This window comes from Schistocerca nitens, unplaced genomic scaffold, assembly GCF_023898315.1.
Source record: "Schistocerca nitens isolate TAMUIC-IGC-003100 unplaced genomic scaffold, iqSchNite1.1 HiC_scaffold_375, whole genome shotgun sequence".
Taxonomy (NCBI): domain Eukaryota; kingdom Metazoa; phylum Arthropoda; class Insecta; order Orthoptera; family Acrididae; genus Schistocerca; species Schistocerca nitens.
In genome coordinates, this window is record NW_026045909.1 from 8,647,085 (window position 1) to 8,665,786 (window position 18,702).

At 40.9% G+C, this 18,702-nt stretch overlaps 1 protein-coding gene across 1 annotated transcript in view; it reads right to left on the reverse strand.

Moving 5' to 3' along the window:
• The window catches only part of LOC126229574 (uncharacterized), a 668,091-nt gene that overhangs the window by 124,939 nt on the left and 524,450 nt on the right, over positions 1-18,702 (reverse strand). The window contains exon 23 of the mRNA XM_049942341.1: positions 8,354-8,432. Coding sequence (XP_049798298.1) covers positions 8,354-8,432 — 79 coding nt within the window. The remainder of the gene's footprint in view (positions 1-8,353; positions 8,433-18,702) is intronic.

An 18,702-nucleotide genomic window follows, 5' to 3' on the forward strand; every position in this document is an offset into this window, starting at 1 on the left:
CGACATTGTGCATGCTCTGTTGCCTGTGTTTATGTGCCTGTGGTTCTGTCAGTGTAATCATGTGATGTATCTGACCCCAGGAATGTGTCAATAAAGTTTCCCCTTCCTGGGACAATGAATTCACGGTGTTCTTATTTCAATTTCCAGGAGTGTATGTTTGTTAAGGGAGGGGTAAAACACAGTATTTTGCACAAAATCTAGTGACAACTGATAGTGCTTGAGGAAATCAATTCCGAGAATAGGTTCTTCAATTGTTGACACTAGAAACGTCGACTCCAGCTTGCACTCGGGCGAAAGTTTCGCTGTATACAAAGTGGAACCCGAACACTGTAGGGTAGACAAGTTCACTGCACGAAGTACTGTTTTGTGTGGTTGCACTTTATTGGTTGCTAGGCGAACCGGAAGCAAAGAGACGTCTGCGCCAGTGTCTACCAGAAAACATACACCTGATCGTAAATCACAAACATAGACTCGACCACACTTACTGTTATTGTCCGAAACGGAGTGCAACGTGGGATGGTGCCCGTTGTTTACTTCGCAGGAGGTGGCACCGTAGCCTACCTGCGATTGGAGTTTGGGTAAGAACATGGTGACTGGCATTTGCGAGCTTGCTCCCCGAATCTCGCGTGGAAAAACAGTAAGGTTGGGCGGGCCTGTGCTCCTGTGGGTAGTTGCTAGGTGACAGAGTATGTGCCCCAGAGTCTTCCACAGAGGCCGATGCACTGTCGTTGCGGGGAGTTGAAGGTGCAGGCAGGGCGGCTAGTTTAACAAACTTGTTATTAGCAGCACCAGACAAGGGCGTGGCGTCAGAAAGTCTCTTAGTGCGGTCACATCCAGAATGCAGTGCACGGAGCTCACGTTGCCTGGCGGAGTATGCTCTGTCGGCGGCGCGTAAACGTTCATTTACTGGCCTATCTTCATACGCAGAGATTGCAGTCTGGACAGGCAAAGGCAGCTTTTCAGTCCAGATTTCTGCGAGCATGTCATCAGTCATAACTTGCTCATCAACGAGAAGACGGATGCACCGCCACAGCTGGGACGGAGACCTGTCGCCGAGACACTCTTCATAGATGAGCTGTCGCACATTTTCTCTCCTGGTTTTAGAGACGCACTCCAGTATCATCTGTTTCGCCACAGCATACTTCCCTGCTAGGGGGGGGGGGGGTGCTTTGACCAGATCATAAATTAACGCGGTCGTGAAGATGGTTCATGAGGCAGGCGAAGTGTGCGTCGTCGTCTAAAGCACAGACATTGAATGTTTGCTCAACCGGGTTAAACCAGAACTCCGGGTGAGCAGGTTTGAAGTCTGGTAATTTTGGTAGATTCGGCACTGCAGTCACTGCAGAGGTGCGCCTATTACTTCGGACGGAAGTAGAGCATGCAGAAGATTGCGAGTCCGAATTATTGGCGTCCCGTAGTGCGGGACCTTGCCATTGGTGGGGAGGCTTGCATGCCTCAGCGATACAGATAGCCGTACCGTAGGTGCAACCACAGCGGAGGAGTATCTGTTGAGAGGCCAGACAAACGTGTGGTTCCTGAAGAGGGGCAGCAGCCTTTTCAGTAGTTGCAAGGGCAACAGTCTGGATGATTGACTGATCTGGCCTTGTAACAATAACCAAAACGGCCTTGCTGTGCTGGTACTGCGAACGGTTGAAAGCAAGGGGAAACTACGGCCGTAATTTTTCCCGAGGGCATGCAGCTTTACTGTATGATTAAATGATGATGGCGTCCTCTTGGGTAAAATATTCCCGAGGTAAAATAGTCCCCCATTCGGATCTCCGGGCGGGGACTACTCAAGAGGATGTCGTTATCAGGAGAAAGAAAACTGGCGTTCTATGGATCGGAGCGTGGAATTTCAGATCCCTTAATCGGGCAGGTAGGTTAGAAAATTTAAAAAGGGAAATGGATAGGTTGAAGTTAGATATAGTGGGAATTAGTGAAGTTCGGTGGCAGGAGGAACAAGACTTCTGGTCAGGTGACTTCAGGGTTATAAACACAAAATCAAATAGGGGTAATGCAGGAGTAGGTTTAATAATGAATAGGAAAATAGGAATGCGGGTAAGCTACTACAAACAGCATAGTGAATGCATTATTGTGGCCAAGATAGATATGAAGCCCACACCTACTACAGTAGTACAAGTTTATATGCCAACTAGCTCTGCAGATGACGAAGAAATTGAAGAAATGTATGATGAAATAAAAGAAATTATTCAGATTGTGAAGGGAGACGAAAATTTAATAGTCATGGGTGACTGGAATTCGAGTGTAGGAAAAGGGAGAGAAGGAAACATAGTAGGTGAATATGGATTGGGGCTAAGAAATGAAAGAGGAACCCGCCTGGTAGAATTTTGCACAGAGCACAACATAGTCATAGCTAACACTTGGTTTAAGAATCATGAAAGAAGGTTGTATACATGGAAGAACCCTGGAGATACTAAAAGGTATCAGATAGATTATATAATGGTAAGACAGAGGTTTAGGAACCAGGTTTTAATTGTAAGACATTTCCAGGGGCAGATGTGGACTCTGACCACAATCTATTGGTTATGACCTGTAGATTAAAACTGAAGAAACTGCAAAAAGGTGGGAATTTAAGGAGATGAGACCTGGATAAACTGAAAGAACCAGAGGTTGTACAGAGTTTCAGGGAGAGCATAAGGGAACAATTGACAGGAATGGGGGAAAGAAATACAGTAGAAGAAGAATGGGTAGCTTTGAGGGATGAAGTAGCGAAGGCAGCAGAGGATCAAGTAGGTAAAAAGACGAGGGCTAGTAGAAATCCTTGGGTAACAGAAGAAATATTGAATTTAATTGATGAAAGGAGAAAATATAAAAATGCAGTAAATGAAGCAGGCAAAAAGGAATACAAACGTCTCAAAAATGAAATCGACAGGAAGTGCAAAATGGCTAAGCAGGGATGGCTAGAGGACAAATGTAAGGATGTAGAGGCCTATCTCACTAGGGGTAAGATAGATACTGCCTACAGGAAAATTAAAGAGACCTTTGGAGATAAGAGAACGACTTGTATGAATATCAAGAGCTAAGTTGGAAATCCAGTTCTAAGCAAAGAAGGGAAAGCAGAAAGGTGGAAGGAGTATATAGAGAGTCTATACAAGGGCGATGTACTTGAGGACAATATTATGGAAATGGAAGAGGATGTAGATGAAGATGAAATGGGAGATATGATACTGTGTGAAGAGTTTGACAGAGCACTAAAAGACCTGAGTCGAAACAAGGCCCCCGGAGTAGACAACATTCCATTGGAACTACTGACGGCCTTGGGAGAGCCAGTCCTGACAAAACTCTACCATCTGGTGAGCAAGATGTATGAAACAGGCGAAATACCCTCAGACTTCAAGAAGAATATAATAATTCCAATCTCAAAGAAATCAGGTGTTGACAGATGTGAAAATTACCGAACTATCAGTTTAATAAGTCACAGCTGCAAAATACTAATACGAATTCTTTACAGATGAATGGAAAAACTAGTAGAATCCAACCTCGGGGAAGATCAGTTTGGATTCCGTAGAAACACTGGAACACGTGGGCAATACTCACCTTACGACTAATCTTAGAAGAAAGATTAAGGAAAGGCAAACCTATGTTTCTAGCATTTGTAGACTTAGAGAAAGCTTTTGACAATGTTGACTGGAATACTCTCTTTCAAATTCTAAAGGTGGCAGGGGTAAAATACAGGGAGCGAAAGGCTATTTACAATTTGTACAGAAACCAGATGGCAGTTATAAGAGTCGAGGGGCTTGAAAGGGAAGCAGTGGTTGGGATGGGAGTGAGACAGGGTTGTAGCCTCTCCCCGGTGTTATTCAATCTGTATATTGAGCAAACAGTAAAGGAAACAAAAGAAAAATTCGGAGTAGGTATTAAAATCCATGGAGAAGAAATAAAAATTTTGAGGTTCGCCGATGACATTGTAATTCTGTCAGAGACAGCAAAGGACTTGGAAGAGCAGTTGAATGGAATGGACAGTGTCTTGAAAGGAGGATATAAGATGAACATCAACAACAGCAAAACAAGGATAATGGAATGTAGTCTAATTAAGTTGGGTGATGCTGAGGGCATTAGATTAGGAAATGAGACACTTAAAGTAGTAAAGGAGTTTTGCTATTTGGGGAGCAAAATAACTGATGATGGTCGAAGTAGAGAGGATATAAAATGTAGACTGGCAATGGCAAGGAAAGCGTTTCTGAAGAAGAGAAATTTGTTAACATCGAGTATAGATTTAAGTGTCAGGAAGTCATTTCTGAAAGTATTTGTATGGAGTGTAGCCATGTATGGAAGTGAAACATGGACAATAAATAGTTTGGACAAGAAGAGAATAGAAGCTTTCGAAATGTGGTGCTACAGAAGAATGCTGAAGATTAGATGGGTAGATCACATAACTAATGAGGAAGTATTGAATAGGATTGGGGAGAAGAGAAGTTTGTGGCACAACTTGACCAAAAGAAGGGATCGATTGGCAGGACATGTTCTGAGGCATCAAGGGATCACCAATTTAGTATTGGAGGGCAGCGTGGAGGGTAAAAATCGTAGAGGGAGACCAAGAGATGAATACACTAGGCAGATTCAGAAGGATGTAGGTTGCAGTAGGTACTGGGAGATGAAAAAGCTTGCACAGGATAGAGTAGCATGGAGAGCTGCATCAAACCAGTCTCAGGACTGAAGACCACAACAACAACAATGCGGGAATCGCGAAATTCACTTGACGCCAGGGGGGCGGCTGAGAAGCGACGGACGCTCGAACGGTGTGAGGATCGTAGTCAAAATGTGAATTCTCATTGACGTGGTAGCTCGGAGAGAAGCCACAAGTGCTTAAGTACGCCGGTGAATGTCCGTTATGCACACAGTATTCACTCAACCGTGAGTGGTGGGGCTGGTTGTAGATGTCGGAATAATTACTGTCCAGCACAGAATTGTTGACCTGATTAGAGGCAACACAAGGATCCCGCACACGTCCACTAGGACGCACCCTCGGTGTGATATTTGCTGTTTGGCGAGCATTGAACACCTGTTGACTAGCCGGCGCGGAAGGATACACCCGTGGCGGGAGCTGATTCGAGTTTGAATTTACAGCAGGAGTGCTGGAGAGATGTTGCTGGAATCTGGGCGGCGGTGAATGCTGAAAGGCCATTGTCTGGAGCTGAACAAAGGCCCTCGCGATCGCGGAGAAACCCGACGTGGTAGGCACGTAAATAATCTTCGGGCGGTAACTCGGACGCGTATTACACAAAAACAGGGTCACCAGTGAGGGAATATGGTATAGTTGTAGGTAAACAACTAGAATTCTCTCATATACAGATTTATTCTCACTTAGCTTCTACACAGATACAAGTCCGGAGGCTAACTCTCGTTAGCGTCCAACATCCTGCCCCAAAGCCCTCTCCTCAAAGATAGCACACTTGCGCACAGAACAAATATCAATATTTATGGCGCTCTATGCCACAAAGTTAAGTAAATGTTGCTATGTATTTAGAATGCTCAAAAATTGCTGCAGTGATCAAACAGTATTGTGTACATATTATGCATTTATGCATAGTCTTTTGCGATATGGTGTCATATTTTGGGGCAATTCAAGTCAGGCAAAACGCTCCTTTATTATTCAAAAAAGAGCGATAAGAATCATAAAAGGAGCTGCACCTAGAGATCCATGAAGGGAATTTTTCAAGGGATATAAAATCATGACTCTTCCATCCATTTACATCTATGAAAGTATATGCTTTCTGAAGTCTCATCCCCAATTTTCTTCTTTAAACAGTGAGTTCCATGACTATACAACAAGACAGAGTAATGAATTTCACAGAGAAGTGCAAAAGAAAGCCCAGTACAACAAGAGTGCAATATACCACCCGAAAATTCTCTATAGTGCTCTTCCCTTAAAAATAAAAAGGATCCAGAAGCTGAGCAGTTTTAAAAGTGAACTCAAAAGAATGTCAATTAGTAATAGTGTTTACAGTGTTAGTGAATACATGAATTCTTCAGAAAGATAGCGTGCCTTCACCTATCTTATAAGTTACTCATATACAAACTTGTGTCATGGGGTAGACTCTTTTATGTACACACAAAAATTAATTAATATGTCAATATAGAGTGTTATAATCATTGTTTCTTGTTGCTGTCCATTATACGCAGAATATATGTAACTTATTTGTGTCCTATATTGTTACAAATTTATGTCATGTAAGCTATAATTGTTTTGCCCATATATTTAATTCAGATTGTTCACTGATATTTTTTACATAATATATTGTTATTCGTATTTTTTCTGTATGTAACATATGACAAATCCCATACCATTGTACATGATAAAACAGGTGCTCAATAAATCAATCAAATCAATCAGTCAATCTTGACTTACTTTGTAACTTTCAGTTTGGATTTCACAAGGAAAAAAACACAACTGCTATTGTTTTAGAAATCATTGATTGAACATTATCTGCTACTGAAAAAAAAAAAAAAAAAAAAAAAAAAATGTATCACTTGTATTATGTGACTTAAGCAAGGCATTTGAATGCATTCCTGTTGACATCCTACTAAAAAATTGGAATACTATCGGTTGCAAGAGAACACTTTAGCCATCATCACTTATTACTTGAACAACAGGAAACAATTCGTTTCAGTCAGGAATATGCATTCTTCTTTGCTCGAGATAGACACAGGTGTTCCCCAAGGATCTATCCTTGGACCCCTCTTTTTCGTTGTTGCAATCAATGACCTGCTTTACAACATACCTCATCCTGTCATATGTTACACAGATGATACTACACTGTTTACCTCTCATCAGAACATCTCTGAACTCAATTACATAACAAAAGAATCTCTTGACATAGCTTTGGACTGGTTTACTGATAATAAACTCTTATGTACTCCAGATAAAACACAACAGCTCATACTAGGCATGACAAAGGATATAGAAACTAAATATCAGTAAAACTTCTAGGTATTCACATTGACCCCAAACTTAATTGGCAAGAACATATCAATCATGTCTGCAAAAAGATATCTCGGGTATCATACCTCTTTTTGAAACTAAGGGACATGGTACACATGGATTACCTTCGGATGACATACTTTGAACTTTTCCAATCACATATATCATATGGCCTTATTATATGGGGACATTCTCCCCATGTCGATAACATTTTAAAAATACAAAAGAAACTTTTACGTTTAATTTGTAAGACAGGTCATTTGGAACATTGTCGTCCACTCTTCACCAGGTTCAAAATACTTACAGTTGTATATAGATATACGTAGGTACCGGTTATCAATGACTGGAAATTCTCACAAAGTAAACCCACTCAGAATTATCAATAAGTTGCCAGTCTTTGCTCACACCATGGATATAATTAGTTTTAAAAATAAGTACTACAACTGGTTAACAGATCTCTCTTTCTATAATATTAAAGAATACTTTGCTTTACCAGATTATTATATTAACTTTTAAAAACTGTTACTTTTAATTGTATTATTATGTACTGCATAAACTTTGTAGAACTAATATTTAATGCTACACATTGTACTACTGTGCACTGTATATACTTTATCTTGTATCAAATTGACGAAACCCATATCATTGTGAAATGATTCATGGTGAATAAAGATTCATGATTCTTTAGAAACTGTAATTATAAACAAATATCTACCTATATATATCAATGAGTTTATTTTTTCTATAATAAACTGGAGTTAGTCATAGAAAATCATTTCCATCCTTTATATAATACAAGAAATAAAGATAATTTATAAAAATAAACAAATAAAAACCGATACTCAATGGAAAAATTTACAAAAGACAAACTGATAATTTGGGCAGGATGATGTTCATTGTTATCTCTGTTGAGCACACATAGCAGTCTGTTCTCAATAAAATGCTGTTAGAATACTTCATCAGATGTAATTTTATAGCAGTGTTTATATCACAACTTTCACTGTACTCAGTTTGAGAATTTCATTAATCATTACTCTGATAATTACTCAATACATAAACGGTAATAACGAAGAACAAAAAAAATTTATATGTTTGAGAGAATGAGGAAGTAGCAGAAACATATGAACCTGTGTAATATGAAGAACAAGTCTATGTTTATGAACATTCTATTAAGTCAAGGAAAAAGAGGAATATATTATAGGAGTAACAGATAATAATTTTTAAGCAATAAAATAAAGGAATACTTACACTAAATGTATTAAGGAACTATGCACTAATTTCAACATGAATTGAGGAATGACTGTACTATAAGGTAATCTTCTATTTTCATCTACTGTGTGAGAGAAACTACCTGAGAATGAATTTTGTAAATAATTTAATTTTTTGCAATATAGTCATAGTCTCCCTTACCTAGAAAGTGGTGGGCAACGTGCATGGTACCAGTTGTAGGTATGGATTCTTTTTTCCACAAATTGCTGTTCTTCAGTTACTGGGAAGTAAATGCAAACATGTATGGTTTTCTTAATAAAGCACTTATAATTAAATGATGGATTTTTTTTTTAAAAAAAAGAGTTATGACATATAAGAAAGGACAGATGAAGAGCAAACTAATCACAGTATGGTAAATGTGAATAAAATGTTGTACCTCAGATACATAGGAATGGATTCAAATAAATAAGACTTACAGAAGGGGGAAGCTTTCATGAATGCACAGAAAACAGATACAAACCACTGAGAAACAGTCATAAGTTTGTATTCATTTTTTAAAAAAAATATTTATTACTCATGTTTCAGTAACTTCCATGTTATGAACACATACTTCAAGCATAAAGAAATACACAAAACAATCCAGGGAGAGAGAGGATGCCAATAAGTAATAGACTACTTTCTGGCCAATCAGAAAACAGCTTTGACATTCAAAGATATGAGAGTACACTGGTGAGAAGAACTAAACTAAGATCATTAAATGCCGATGTCAACAGTAAACATTCAGCCAGATAGTTGAAAATTAAGTATGATAAAAGTAGCAACAAAACATAGCTTCTCAGACAAACTTCCATTAGAAAATCATCAAGGACTGACTGAATACATATGATGATGAAAAAATGGAGGGCAAATATTTGCAACAAGAATAGGAGAACATAAAAACTTTAATAGGAAAAGTTGCCTCAGAAGCTACTGTACACAAAAGTCAAAGGAAGAAAAGAAATACCAGAAATACTGTAATGATGATATACAGAGGTTAAGTACAGAGAGAGGGGGGGGGGGGGGGGGGAAATGTTGCGTACCTTAAATGCATAAAAAACAAGGCAACATAAAACAAAGACAAATACAAGAGACTAACAACAGAAATGAAGCAGCTATGCAGGTCACTTAAACAGGAGAACCTGAGACAGATTCATATCTACATCTGCATGGATACTCTGAAAATCACATTTAAGTGCCTAGCAGAGGGTTTATTGAACCACCTTCACAATTCTCTATTATTCCAATCTCATATAGCATACAGAAAGACCGAACACCTATATCTGTCTGTATGAGCTCTGATTTCTCTTATTTTATCATGATGATCATTTCTCCCTATGTAGGTTGGCACCAACAAAATATTTTCACATTCAGAGGAGAAAGTTTGTGATTGGAATTTCGTGAAAAATGTCTTTGTTTTAATGATGTCCATCCTAAATCCTGCATCATTTCAGTGACACTCTCTCCCCTATTTCGTAATAATACAAAATGTGCTGCTCTTCTTTGAACTTTTCCGATGTGCTTCATCAATCCTATCTGGTAAGGATCCCATAGTGTGCAGCAGTACTCTAAATGAGGATGGACAAGCATAGTGTAGGCAGACTCCTTAGTAAATCTGTTACATTTCTTAAGTGTCCTGCCAATAAAACGCAGTCATTGGTTAGCCTTCCCCACAACAGTTTCTATATGTTCCTTCAAATTTAAGTTGTTCGTAATTATAATTCCTACATATTTAGTTGAATTTATGGCCTTTAGATTTGACTGATTTATCATGTAACCAAAGTTTAATGGATTCCTTTTAGCACTCATACGGATGACCTCACACTTCTCGTTATTTAGAGTCAATTGTCAATTTTTGCGCCACACAGATATATTTTCTATATCATTTTGCAATTTGGTTTCATCTTCTGGTGTCTTTACTAGTCGATAAATGACAGCTTCATCTGCAAACAACCTAAGACAGCTGCTCAGATTGTCTCCCAAATTATTTATATAGATAACGAAGAGGAAAGGGCCTATACACTACCTTGCAGAATGCCAGAAATCACCTCTGTTTTACTTGATGACTTTCCATCAATTACTACAAACTGTGACCTCTCTGACAGGAAATCATGAATACAGTCACATAACTGAGACAATATTCCATAGGCACGCAATTTCACTACAAGCCGCTTGTGTGCTACAGTTTCAAAAGCCTTCCAGAAATAGGGAATCAATTTGAAATCCCTTGTCGATAACACTCAACACTTCATGCAAGTAAAGAGCTAGATGTGTTTCACAAGAATGTTATTTCCTAATCCATGTTGACTGTGAGTAAATAGATTGTTTTCTTCGAGGTGCTTCATAATGTTCAAACACAATGTATGTTTGAAAATCCTGCTTATCAATGCATATTGACATTAATGATATGGGCTTGTGATTTAGTGGATTACTCCTCTTACATTTCTTGAATATTGGTGTGACCTGTGCAACTTTCCATTCTTTGGGTACAGGTCTTTCATTGAGCGAACAGTTGTATGTGATTGTTTAAATATGGAGCTATTGCATCAGCATACTCTGATAGGAACTTAACTGGTATACAGTCTGGACCAGAAGACTTGCTTTACTACTCCGAGGATATCTACTTCTATGTTACTCATGTTGGCAGCTGTTCTTTATTTGAATTCTGGAATATTTACTTCACCTTCTTTCGTAACGGTATTTCAGATAGCTGTGTTTAGTAACTCTGCTTTGGCAGCACTGTCTTCAATAGTATCTCCATTGCTATCATGCACAAAATGCATTGATTGTGCCTTGCTGTTAGTATACTTCACGTACATGAATTCAAACGACATCTGGTTTACCCTTACATTGTTAATTTGAAAGGAGTGGAGATTGTCTGCCAGGAAAGCATCAAGTGAATTTTTATATGTTTTTTGAATAGGTATATTTTTCGTTTATTTTTGGAGGATTTGGGGGTAACTATATTCAATCTTGCTATGACAACCCCGTGTTCACTAATCCGTGTATCTGTTTTGATGCTCGTTATTAACTCAGGGTTATTTGTTGCTAAGAGGTCAATTGTGTTTTCACTACCGTACTATTCACATGGACTCATGAACTAACTGCTCAAAATAATGTTCAGAGAACACATGTGGCACAATTTCGAATGATGTTTTAAGTGTACCTCCAGAATTAAACACGTATTTTTGCCAACATATCAAGGGTAAATTAAAGTCATCACCAACTACAATCATATGAGTCAGGTACATGTTTGAAATCAAACTCAGGTTTTCTTTGAACCTTCAGCAGATGGGAGGTCAATAAAAGCATCCAATTTTTATTTTACTCTGAGTGCCAATGATGACCTTTGCACATACTAACTCACAAGAACTATATACTTCAATTATGAAACATGATAAGCTACTTCTGACAGCAACAAAGATGCCACTACCCACTGTGTTTAGCTTGTCCTTTTGGAACACCGTTAGGTTTTTCGCAAAAATTTCAGCTTTAGCCAGCTTTCAGTACCTATAACATTTTGAGCATCAATGCTTTCTATTAGCACTTGGAGATCTGGTACTTTTCCAACACAGCTACAACAATTTACAACTGTAGTATCCTGTATCTACGTTCTTCCTATGTTCGGCCTGCACCCTTTGTGACTGAAGCCCTTCTTGTATTTTCCTGAGACCCTCTAAACTAAAAAAAAACCACCCAGTCCACACCACATAGCCCCTGCTACCAGTGCAGCTGCCTCTTGCTTATAGTGGACTCCTGACCTATTCAGTGGAACCCAGAACCCAACCACCCTATGGAACAAGTCAAGGAATCTGCAGTCCACATGGTTGCCGAACTGTCGGACCCTCTGATTCAGACCCTCCGCTCTGCTGTGTACCATAGGTCCGAAATTGGTGCTGTCAACTATGCTGCAAATGGTCAGCTCTGCTTTCATGTCACAAGCAAGACTGGCAGCCTTTATGACTTTTGTCAGCCGCTTGAAACCAGAGAGAATCTCTTCTGATCTAAAGTGACACACATCATTGGTACTGACATGAGCCACCACCTGCAGTTGGCTGCACCCTGTGCTCTTCATGGCATCCAGAAGGACTCGTTCCACATCTGGAATGACTCCACCCAGTATGCACACGGAGTACACATAAGCTTTCTTCCCCTTCTTTACAACCATGTCCCTAAGGCACCCCATAATGTGCCTAATGTTGGAGCTCCCAACTATCAATAACCCCACCCTCTGTGATTGCCCAGATTTTGCAGGCTGAGAGGTTTCCTCTAAAACAGAACAGGTGATGGCATCTGGCTGAGTGACAGTGTCGGCCACGGACACACCTGGAACCTGTTTGTCAGACTAACTGGGGAGGCCTTACATGTGGGCCACTGGGAAGTCTTTCGCTGCCTTCTGTGTCCTAGGGTGACCTCTCGCTCGACCATAGGTGAGGGGTCAACCTCAGTGTGAGCAGTAACTGCGCTGGCTACTGCGCTACTGGTGAGGACTGATTGGAGGACTCAACATGCTGTACACATGTTGGATACCCATGGCCAGCCCACAAGAGTGGTGTCCATCCACTGCAGCTTCAAGCTGTGTAACCAAAGCCATCACTGCCTGGAGCTGACACTGAAGTGTCACCAACTTGGGTTGCATCTACACACAACAATCACAGTCCCCATTCATATTAAAGACCATAGTAAACTAAACTACCCAGGTAACAAACTATCGGCACAAGCTGCAGAACTCTACTGTAGACGTTGACGAAAACACAGAAACTGTGTCTAATAAATTAGATTAATATACAGAGACTCGAAAACCTAACTACCAAAGCACTCAGGTGAACTAAATAATGTGCCCCTGATTAGGAACTTGTAATGTGTCACAAAATCGGTTTAGTTTCTGATGCAAACAAAAACATGAGAACTGAAACAGAAAACGATACTCATTGAATCAGGATCCAAAATATAATAAGATAATATTAACATGGACTGATTAGACTACTATAAGAAGCTTTGGACAATAGAGTATGAAGCAACTGTAAAGTTAGAAGAATCCACTGTAACACAAGGAGTGAAGGAAAAAGTAAGCAAACACAAAATGGAAATGACAGAATTAGAGGATGTGCTATGAAACAAGGATGCAGTTTGTTTTTGGTGCTTTTTAATGTCTATGCTGATTATATGTTGAGGCAAAGGATACATAAAAAACAGAGTTTGACACCCATAATTTTAACCAACATAAATATCTAATGACAACACTCTTTGCTGATGACCAGCTTGATATAGTTAACATTGAGGACAACCTTCAAAATCTCATTTATAAATTCAGTATTACTGCTGAGAGTAATAATGTAGGAATCTTAACATAAAAGGCAAAAATTGTGTATTTTAAAACTCAACACCCAACCCCAAGGAAATTTGTAATGAAGAAGCAGAAAACAGACAGAGTGACTGAATTCAACTTCTAGACCTACATCTACATATATACTCTGCAAACCACATGGATGTGCATGGGAGAGGGTCTTTCCCATTGTACCAGTTATTAGTGTTCTTCTCATTCCATTTATGTATGAAGCACAGAAAGAATAATTGTGTAAACACCTTTGTGCAGGCTGTAACTCATCCATGATCCCTACAGGAGTGATACATAGGAGGTTGTAGTACATTCCTAGAGTTGTCATTTCAAGCTAGTTCTTGTAACTATGTTATGAAAAGGATAGTTGCTAATCACCATATAGCGCAGATGCTGAGTCGTAGAGAGGCACAATGAAGAGACTGTCAGAAAGTGAGCTTTTAGCCAACAAGGCCTTTATCAGAAATAGACAACACACACACACACACACACACACACACACACACACACACACACAAACACACACTCACATTTCCACAGTCTCTGGCACCTGAAGCCGGACTGCGAGCAGCACCACATCATGGGAGAAGCAAACAGGAGGAAGTAAGGAGGAGGATGAAGAGGGGAGAAGGAGGGTTACAGGGTAGAGTTGGGGGTTGGTAAAGTGCTGCTGGTGAAAGCATGAAGGGACGAGGTGGAGAGAGGGTAGGGCATTTGGTGTAGTTGGGGGGTTAGACAGAGGGTGGGGGAGAGAGGGAGAGTAAAGCAAATGGAGAGAAGTAAAATGACTGGGAATGTTGGTGGAACAGAGGACTGTGTAGTGCTGGACTGGGAACAGGAAAGGGGCTAGATGAGTAAGGACGGTGACTAATGAAGGTTGAGACCAAGAGAGTTACGGAATATAGGATATAATGCAGGTAGCGTTCCCACCTGTGCAATTCAGAAAAGCTGGTGTTGGCGGGAAGTATCCACATGGCGCAGGCTGTGAAGCAGTCATTAAAATGAAGAACATCATGTTGGGTGGGGTGCTCATCAACAGGTTGGTCCAGTTGTTTCTTGGCCATAGCTTGTCAGTGGCCATTCGAGTGGACAGACAGCTTGTTGGTTCTCATGTCCATGTAGAATGCAGCGCAGTGGTTGCAGATGATCTTGTAGATCACATGACAGCTTTCGCAGTTAGGCCTGCCTTTGATGCCTGGGTGATATTTGTGACTGGAATGAAGAAGGTGGTGGTGGTAGGATGTATGTGACAGGTCTTGTATCTAGGTTGTCTTACTAAGATATTAATCATGAGGAAAGGTGTTGAGTGCAGCAGTTGTGCAGGGATGGACAAGGATATTGTTTAGGTTTGGTGGATGGTGGAATATCACTGTGGGAAGTTAGGGCTAGGATAGTGGGTAGGAGATTTCTCATTTCAGGGCACGACATGTGATAGTAAAAACCCTGGTAGAGAATATAATTCAGTTGCTCCAGTCCTGAGTGGTACTGAATCACAAGGGGAATGCTCCTTTGTGGCGGGATGGTGGAACTTTGGGAGGTGGTGGTTGACTGGAAAGATAAGGCATGGGAGATCTGTTTTTGTACATGGTTAGGAGGGTAATTATGGTCTGTAAAGGCCTCAGTAAGACCCTTGGTATATTTTGGGAGGGACCACTCGTCACTACAGATGCAGCAGCCATAGGTGGCTACATTGTATGGAAGGGATTTATTGGCGTGGAATGGGTGGCAGCTGTTGAAATGGAGGTATGGCTAGTAGTTGGTAGGTTTCATATGGACAGAGGTACTGATGTAACCATCTTTGAGGTGGAGGTCAACACTGAGGAAGGTGGCTAGTTGGGTTGTGTAGGACCAAGTGAAATGAATAGGGGGAAAATGTGTTGAGGTTCTGGAGGAATGTGGACAGGGTGTCCTCACCTTCAATCCAGATCACAAAGATGTCGTCAATGAATCTGAACCAGATGAGGTGTTTGGGGTTCTCGATGTTCAGGAAGAATTCCTCTAGATGGCCCATGAACAGGTTGGCATAAGATGGTGTCACATGGGTGTACATAGCCGTATCTGGATTCATTTGTAGGTAATGCGTACAAAGGAGAAGTAATTGTGGCCGAGGATATAGTTTGTCATGGTGACTAAGGAGGAGGAAGTTGGTTTGGAATCTGCTGGGTTTGGGGGTAGGTAGCATTCAATAGCAGTAAGGCCTTGGGAATTAGGGATATTAGCATAAGGGGAGCTGGCATCAATAGTGGCAAGCAGGGCACTATGTGGTGAAGGGACATGAACTACGGAGAGTCGGTGGAGGAAATGGTTGGTATCTTTTATATAGAAGGGTAGGTTGTGGTTATAGGCTGAAGGAGTTGGTCTACAAGACCCAAGATTCTGTCAGTGGGGGACAGTATCTGGCATCCTGGGTGGTTGGGTATATGGACTTTAGGAAGCACGTAGAAGGTAGAAGTGTGCGGAGTGGCAGGGGTGAGGAGAGAGATGGATTCTGGGGAGAGGTTCTGGGATGGGCCTAAGAATTTGAGGAGAGACTGGAGATCCTGCTGGACTTCTGTAATGGGATCACTGTGGCAGGATTAGTAGGTGTATGAATCTGACAGTTGGTGGAGTCCTTCTTCCAGGTGATACTTGAGGTTCAAAACAACAGTGATGGAGTTTTTGTCTGCAGGTAGAATTATAAGGCCAGGATCAGTTTTAGGTGGTGGACAGCAGTTCGTTTTGTAGATGTAAGGTGAGAATATATGTTGAGGGAATTGGGACTTGATGGTGATGCAAGGTTTAAGGTTAAGAAATTCTGGAAAGTTAACATGGGGTGATTTGGGTGCAGTGGGGGTGGATCGTGGTTGGATGGAGGACTGAACTGAGTGGTACTCTGCCACCCACCAAACTTAAACAATACCCTTGTCCATCCCTACATGACGCCTGCTCCTAACCCCTTGCCTCATGGCTCATATCCCTGTAACACACTTAGATGCAAGACCTGTCCCATAAATCCTCCCACCACCATCTCCTTCATTCTGGTCACAAACATCACCTAGCCATCAAAGGAAGGCCTACCCGTGAAACCAGTCATGTGATCTACAAAATAAGCTGCAACCATTGTGCTGCATTCTACATGGACATGACAACCAACAAGCTGTCTGCCTGCACGAATGGCCACCGACAGACTGTGACCAAGAAACAACTGGATCAACAAGTTGCTGAGCGCACCACCCAATATGACGTTCTTCATTTCAATGACTGCTTCACAGCCTGTGCCATCTGAGTCCTTCCCACCAACACCAGCTTTTCTGAAACGTGCAGCTGGAAACCCTCCTCGCAATATGTCATACATTCCCGTAACCCTCCTGGCATCAACCTTCATTAGTGATTGCCCTTACTCATCTATCCCCTTCCCCGTTCCCCTTCCATCACTACACAACCCTCTAATCCACCAACATACCCAGTCTTTTTACTACTCTCATTTTCTGCTACCCTCCCTCTCTTCCCCACCCTCTGTCTAAAGTCCTGGCTACACCTTGCGTCCTACCCTCTCTCCACCTCATCCCTGCACACTCCCACTAGCAGCATTTTACAAACCCCCACCCCTACCCTGCTATTCCTCCCTCTCCCCACCCCAGTCTCTTTCTTACCCTCACCTGATTGCCTCTCCCATCACGTGCTGTTACTTGCAGTCTGGCTTTGATCATGCGTATGTGAGTGGCCTTTGTGTGTGTGTGTGTGTGTGTGTGTGTGTGTGTGTGTGTGTGTGTGTTGTCTATTTTTGACAGAGGTCTTGTTGGCTGAAAGCTCACTTTCCGACAGTCTTTTTATTGTGCCTATCAGTGACTCAGCATCTTTGCTGTATGGTGAGTAGCAACTATCCTTTTCATAATATTGTTACATTTCATCCTGGATTTTCCATTGTTTGAAGCCAGTTCTTGAACTTTTTAGTAGGCTTTCTCAGAATAGTTTACATCTATCTTCAAGAGTCTGCCAGTTTCTTCAGCATCTCTGTGACACTCTCACATGGATCAAAGCAACCTGTAACCATTTGTGCTGCCCTTCTCTGTATACATTCAATCTCCCCTGTTAGGCCACTTTGGTATGGGTCTTACATACTTGAGCAGTATTCTAGGATGGGCCACTCAGTGATTTATAAGCAATTGTCCTTATAAACTGATTGTATTTCCCCAGTGTTCTACCAATAAACCGAAGTCTGTCATCTGCTTTAACCATGACTTGATGTGATCTTTCCAGTCCATATCACTACAAAGTGTTACATCACCAATATGAAGTCTTATCATGATCTAACTGAGCATTTATGCAGATTGTTTCAGACAATACTTCATTACATATAAGTGAATCACCTCTGAAAAGTCTGAGGTTACTATTAATATTGCCACAAGGTCATTAACATAAAACATGAATAGCAAAGGTCCCAACATACCTACCTGGGGCACACGCAAAGTTAATTCTACATCAGTCAATGACTCTCCATTCAAGATAGCTTGCTACATTCTCCCTACAAAAAAGTCCTCAATCCAGTAACAGAATTCAGCTTGATGCTCTTTACAATTGTACTTTTGATGATAAGTGTAGATGTGGTACTGGGTGAAATGCTTTTCAGAAATCGATAAATACTTCATCTACCTGACTACCTTAGCCAATATTTTGAGTATGTCCTGTGAGAAAAGTGCGAGTTGGATTACACATGATTGATGTTTATGGAATCTATGCTGGTTTTCATGGATAAGGTCATTAAGCTTGACATATCTCATTATGTTTGTGCGCAGAATAAGTTCTAAGAATCCACTTCAAACTGATGTTAAGGATATTGGATGGTAGATTTGTGGGTCACTTCTGCTACTGTTCTTATTGATGGGTGTGACCTGTGCTTTCTTCCAACTATTGGGCACAATTTTCGTTCAAGCTATCTATGACAGATTGTAGTTAAAAGAGAGGCTATCTCAGCCACAAATTCAGTATAGAATCTGATGTGAGCTCAATCAGCCCCTGGAGCTTTTTTTAGTTCCAACAAATTCGCCGTTTCTCAATGCCACTGGCACTATTATCTGCTTCACTCATCTTTTCAGTGGTGCAACAATTAAATTGGGTCAATACTCCTGAGGTTTCTTTTGTAAACAGAGTTTTGAAAACAGAGTTAAGCATTTCTGCTTTTGCTTTGCTACCCTCG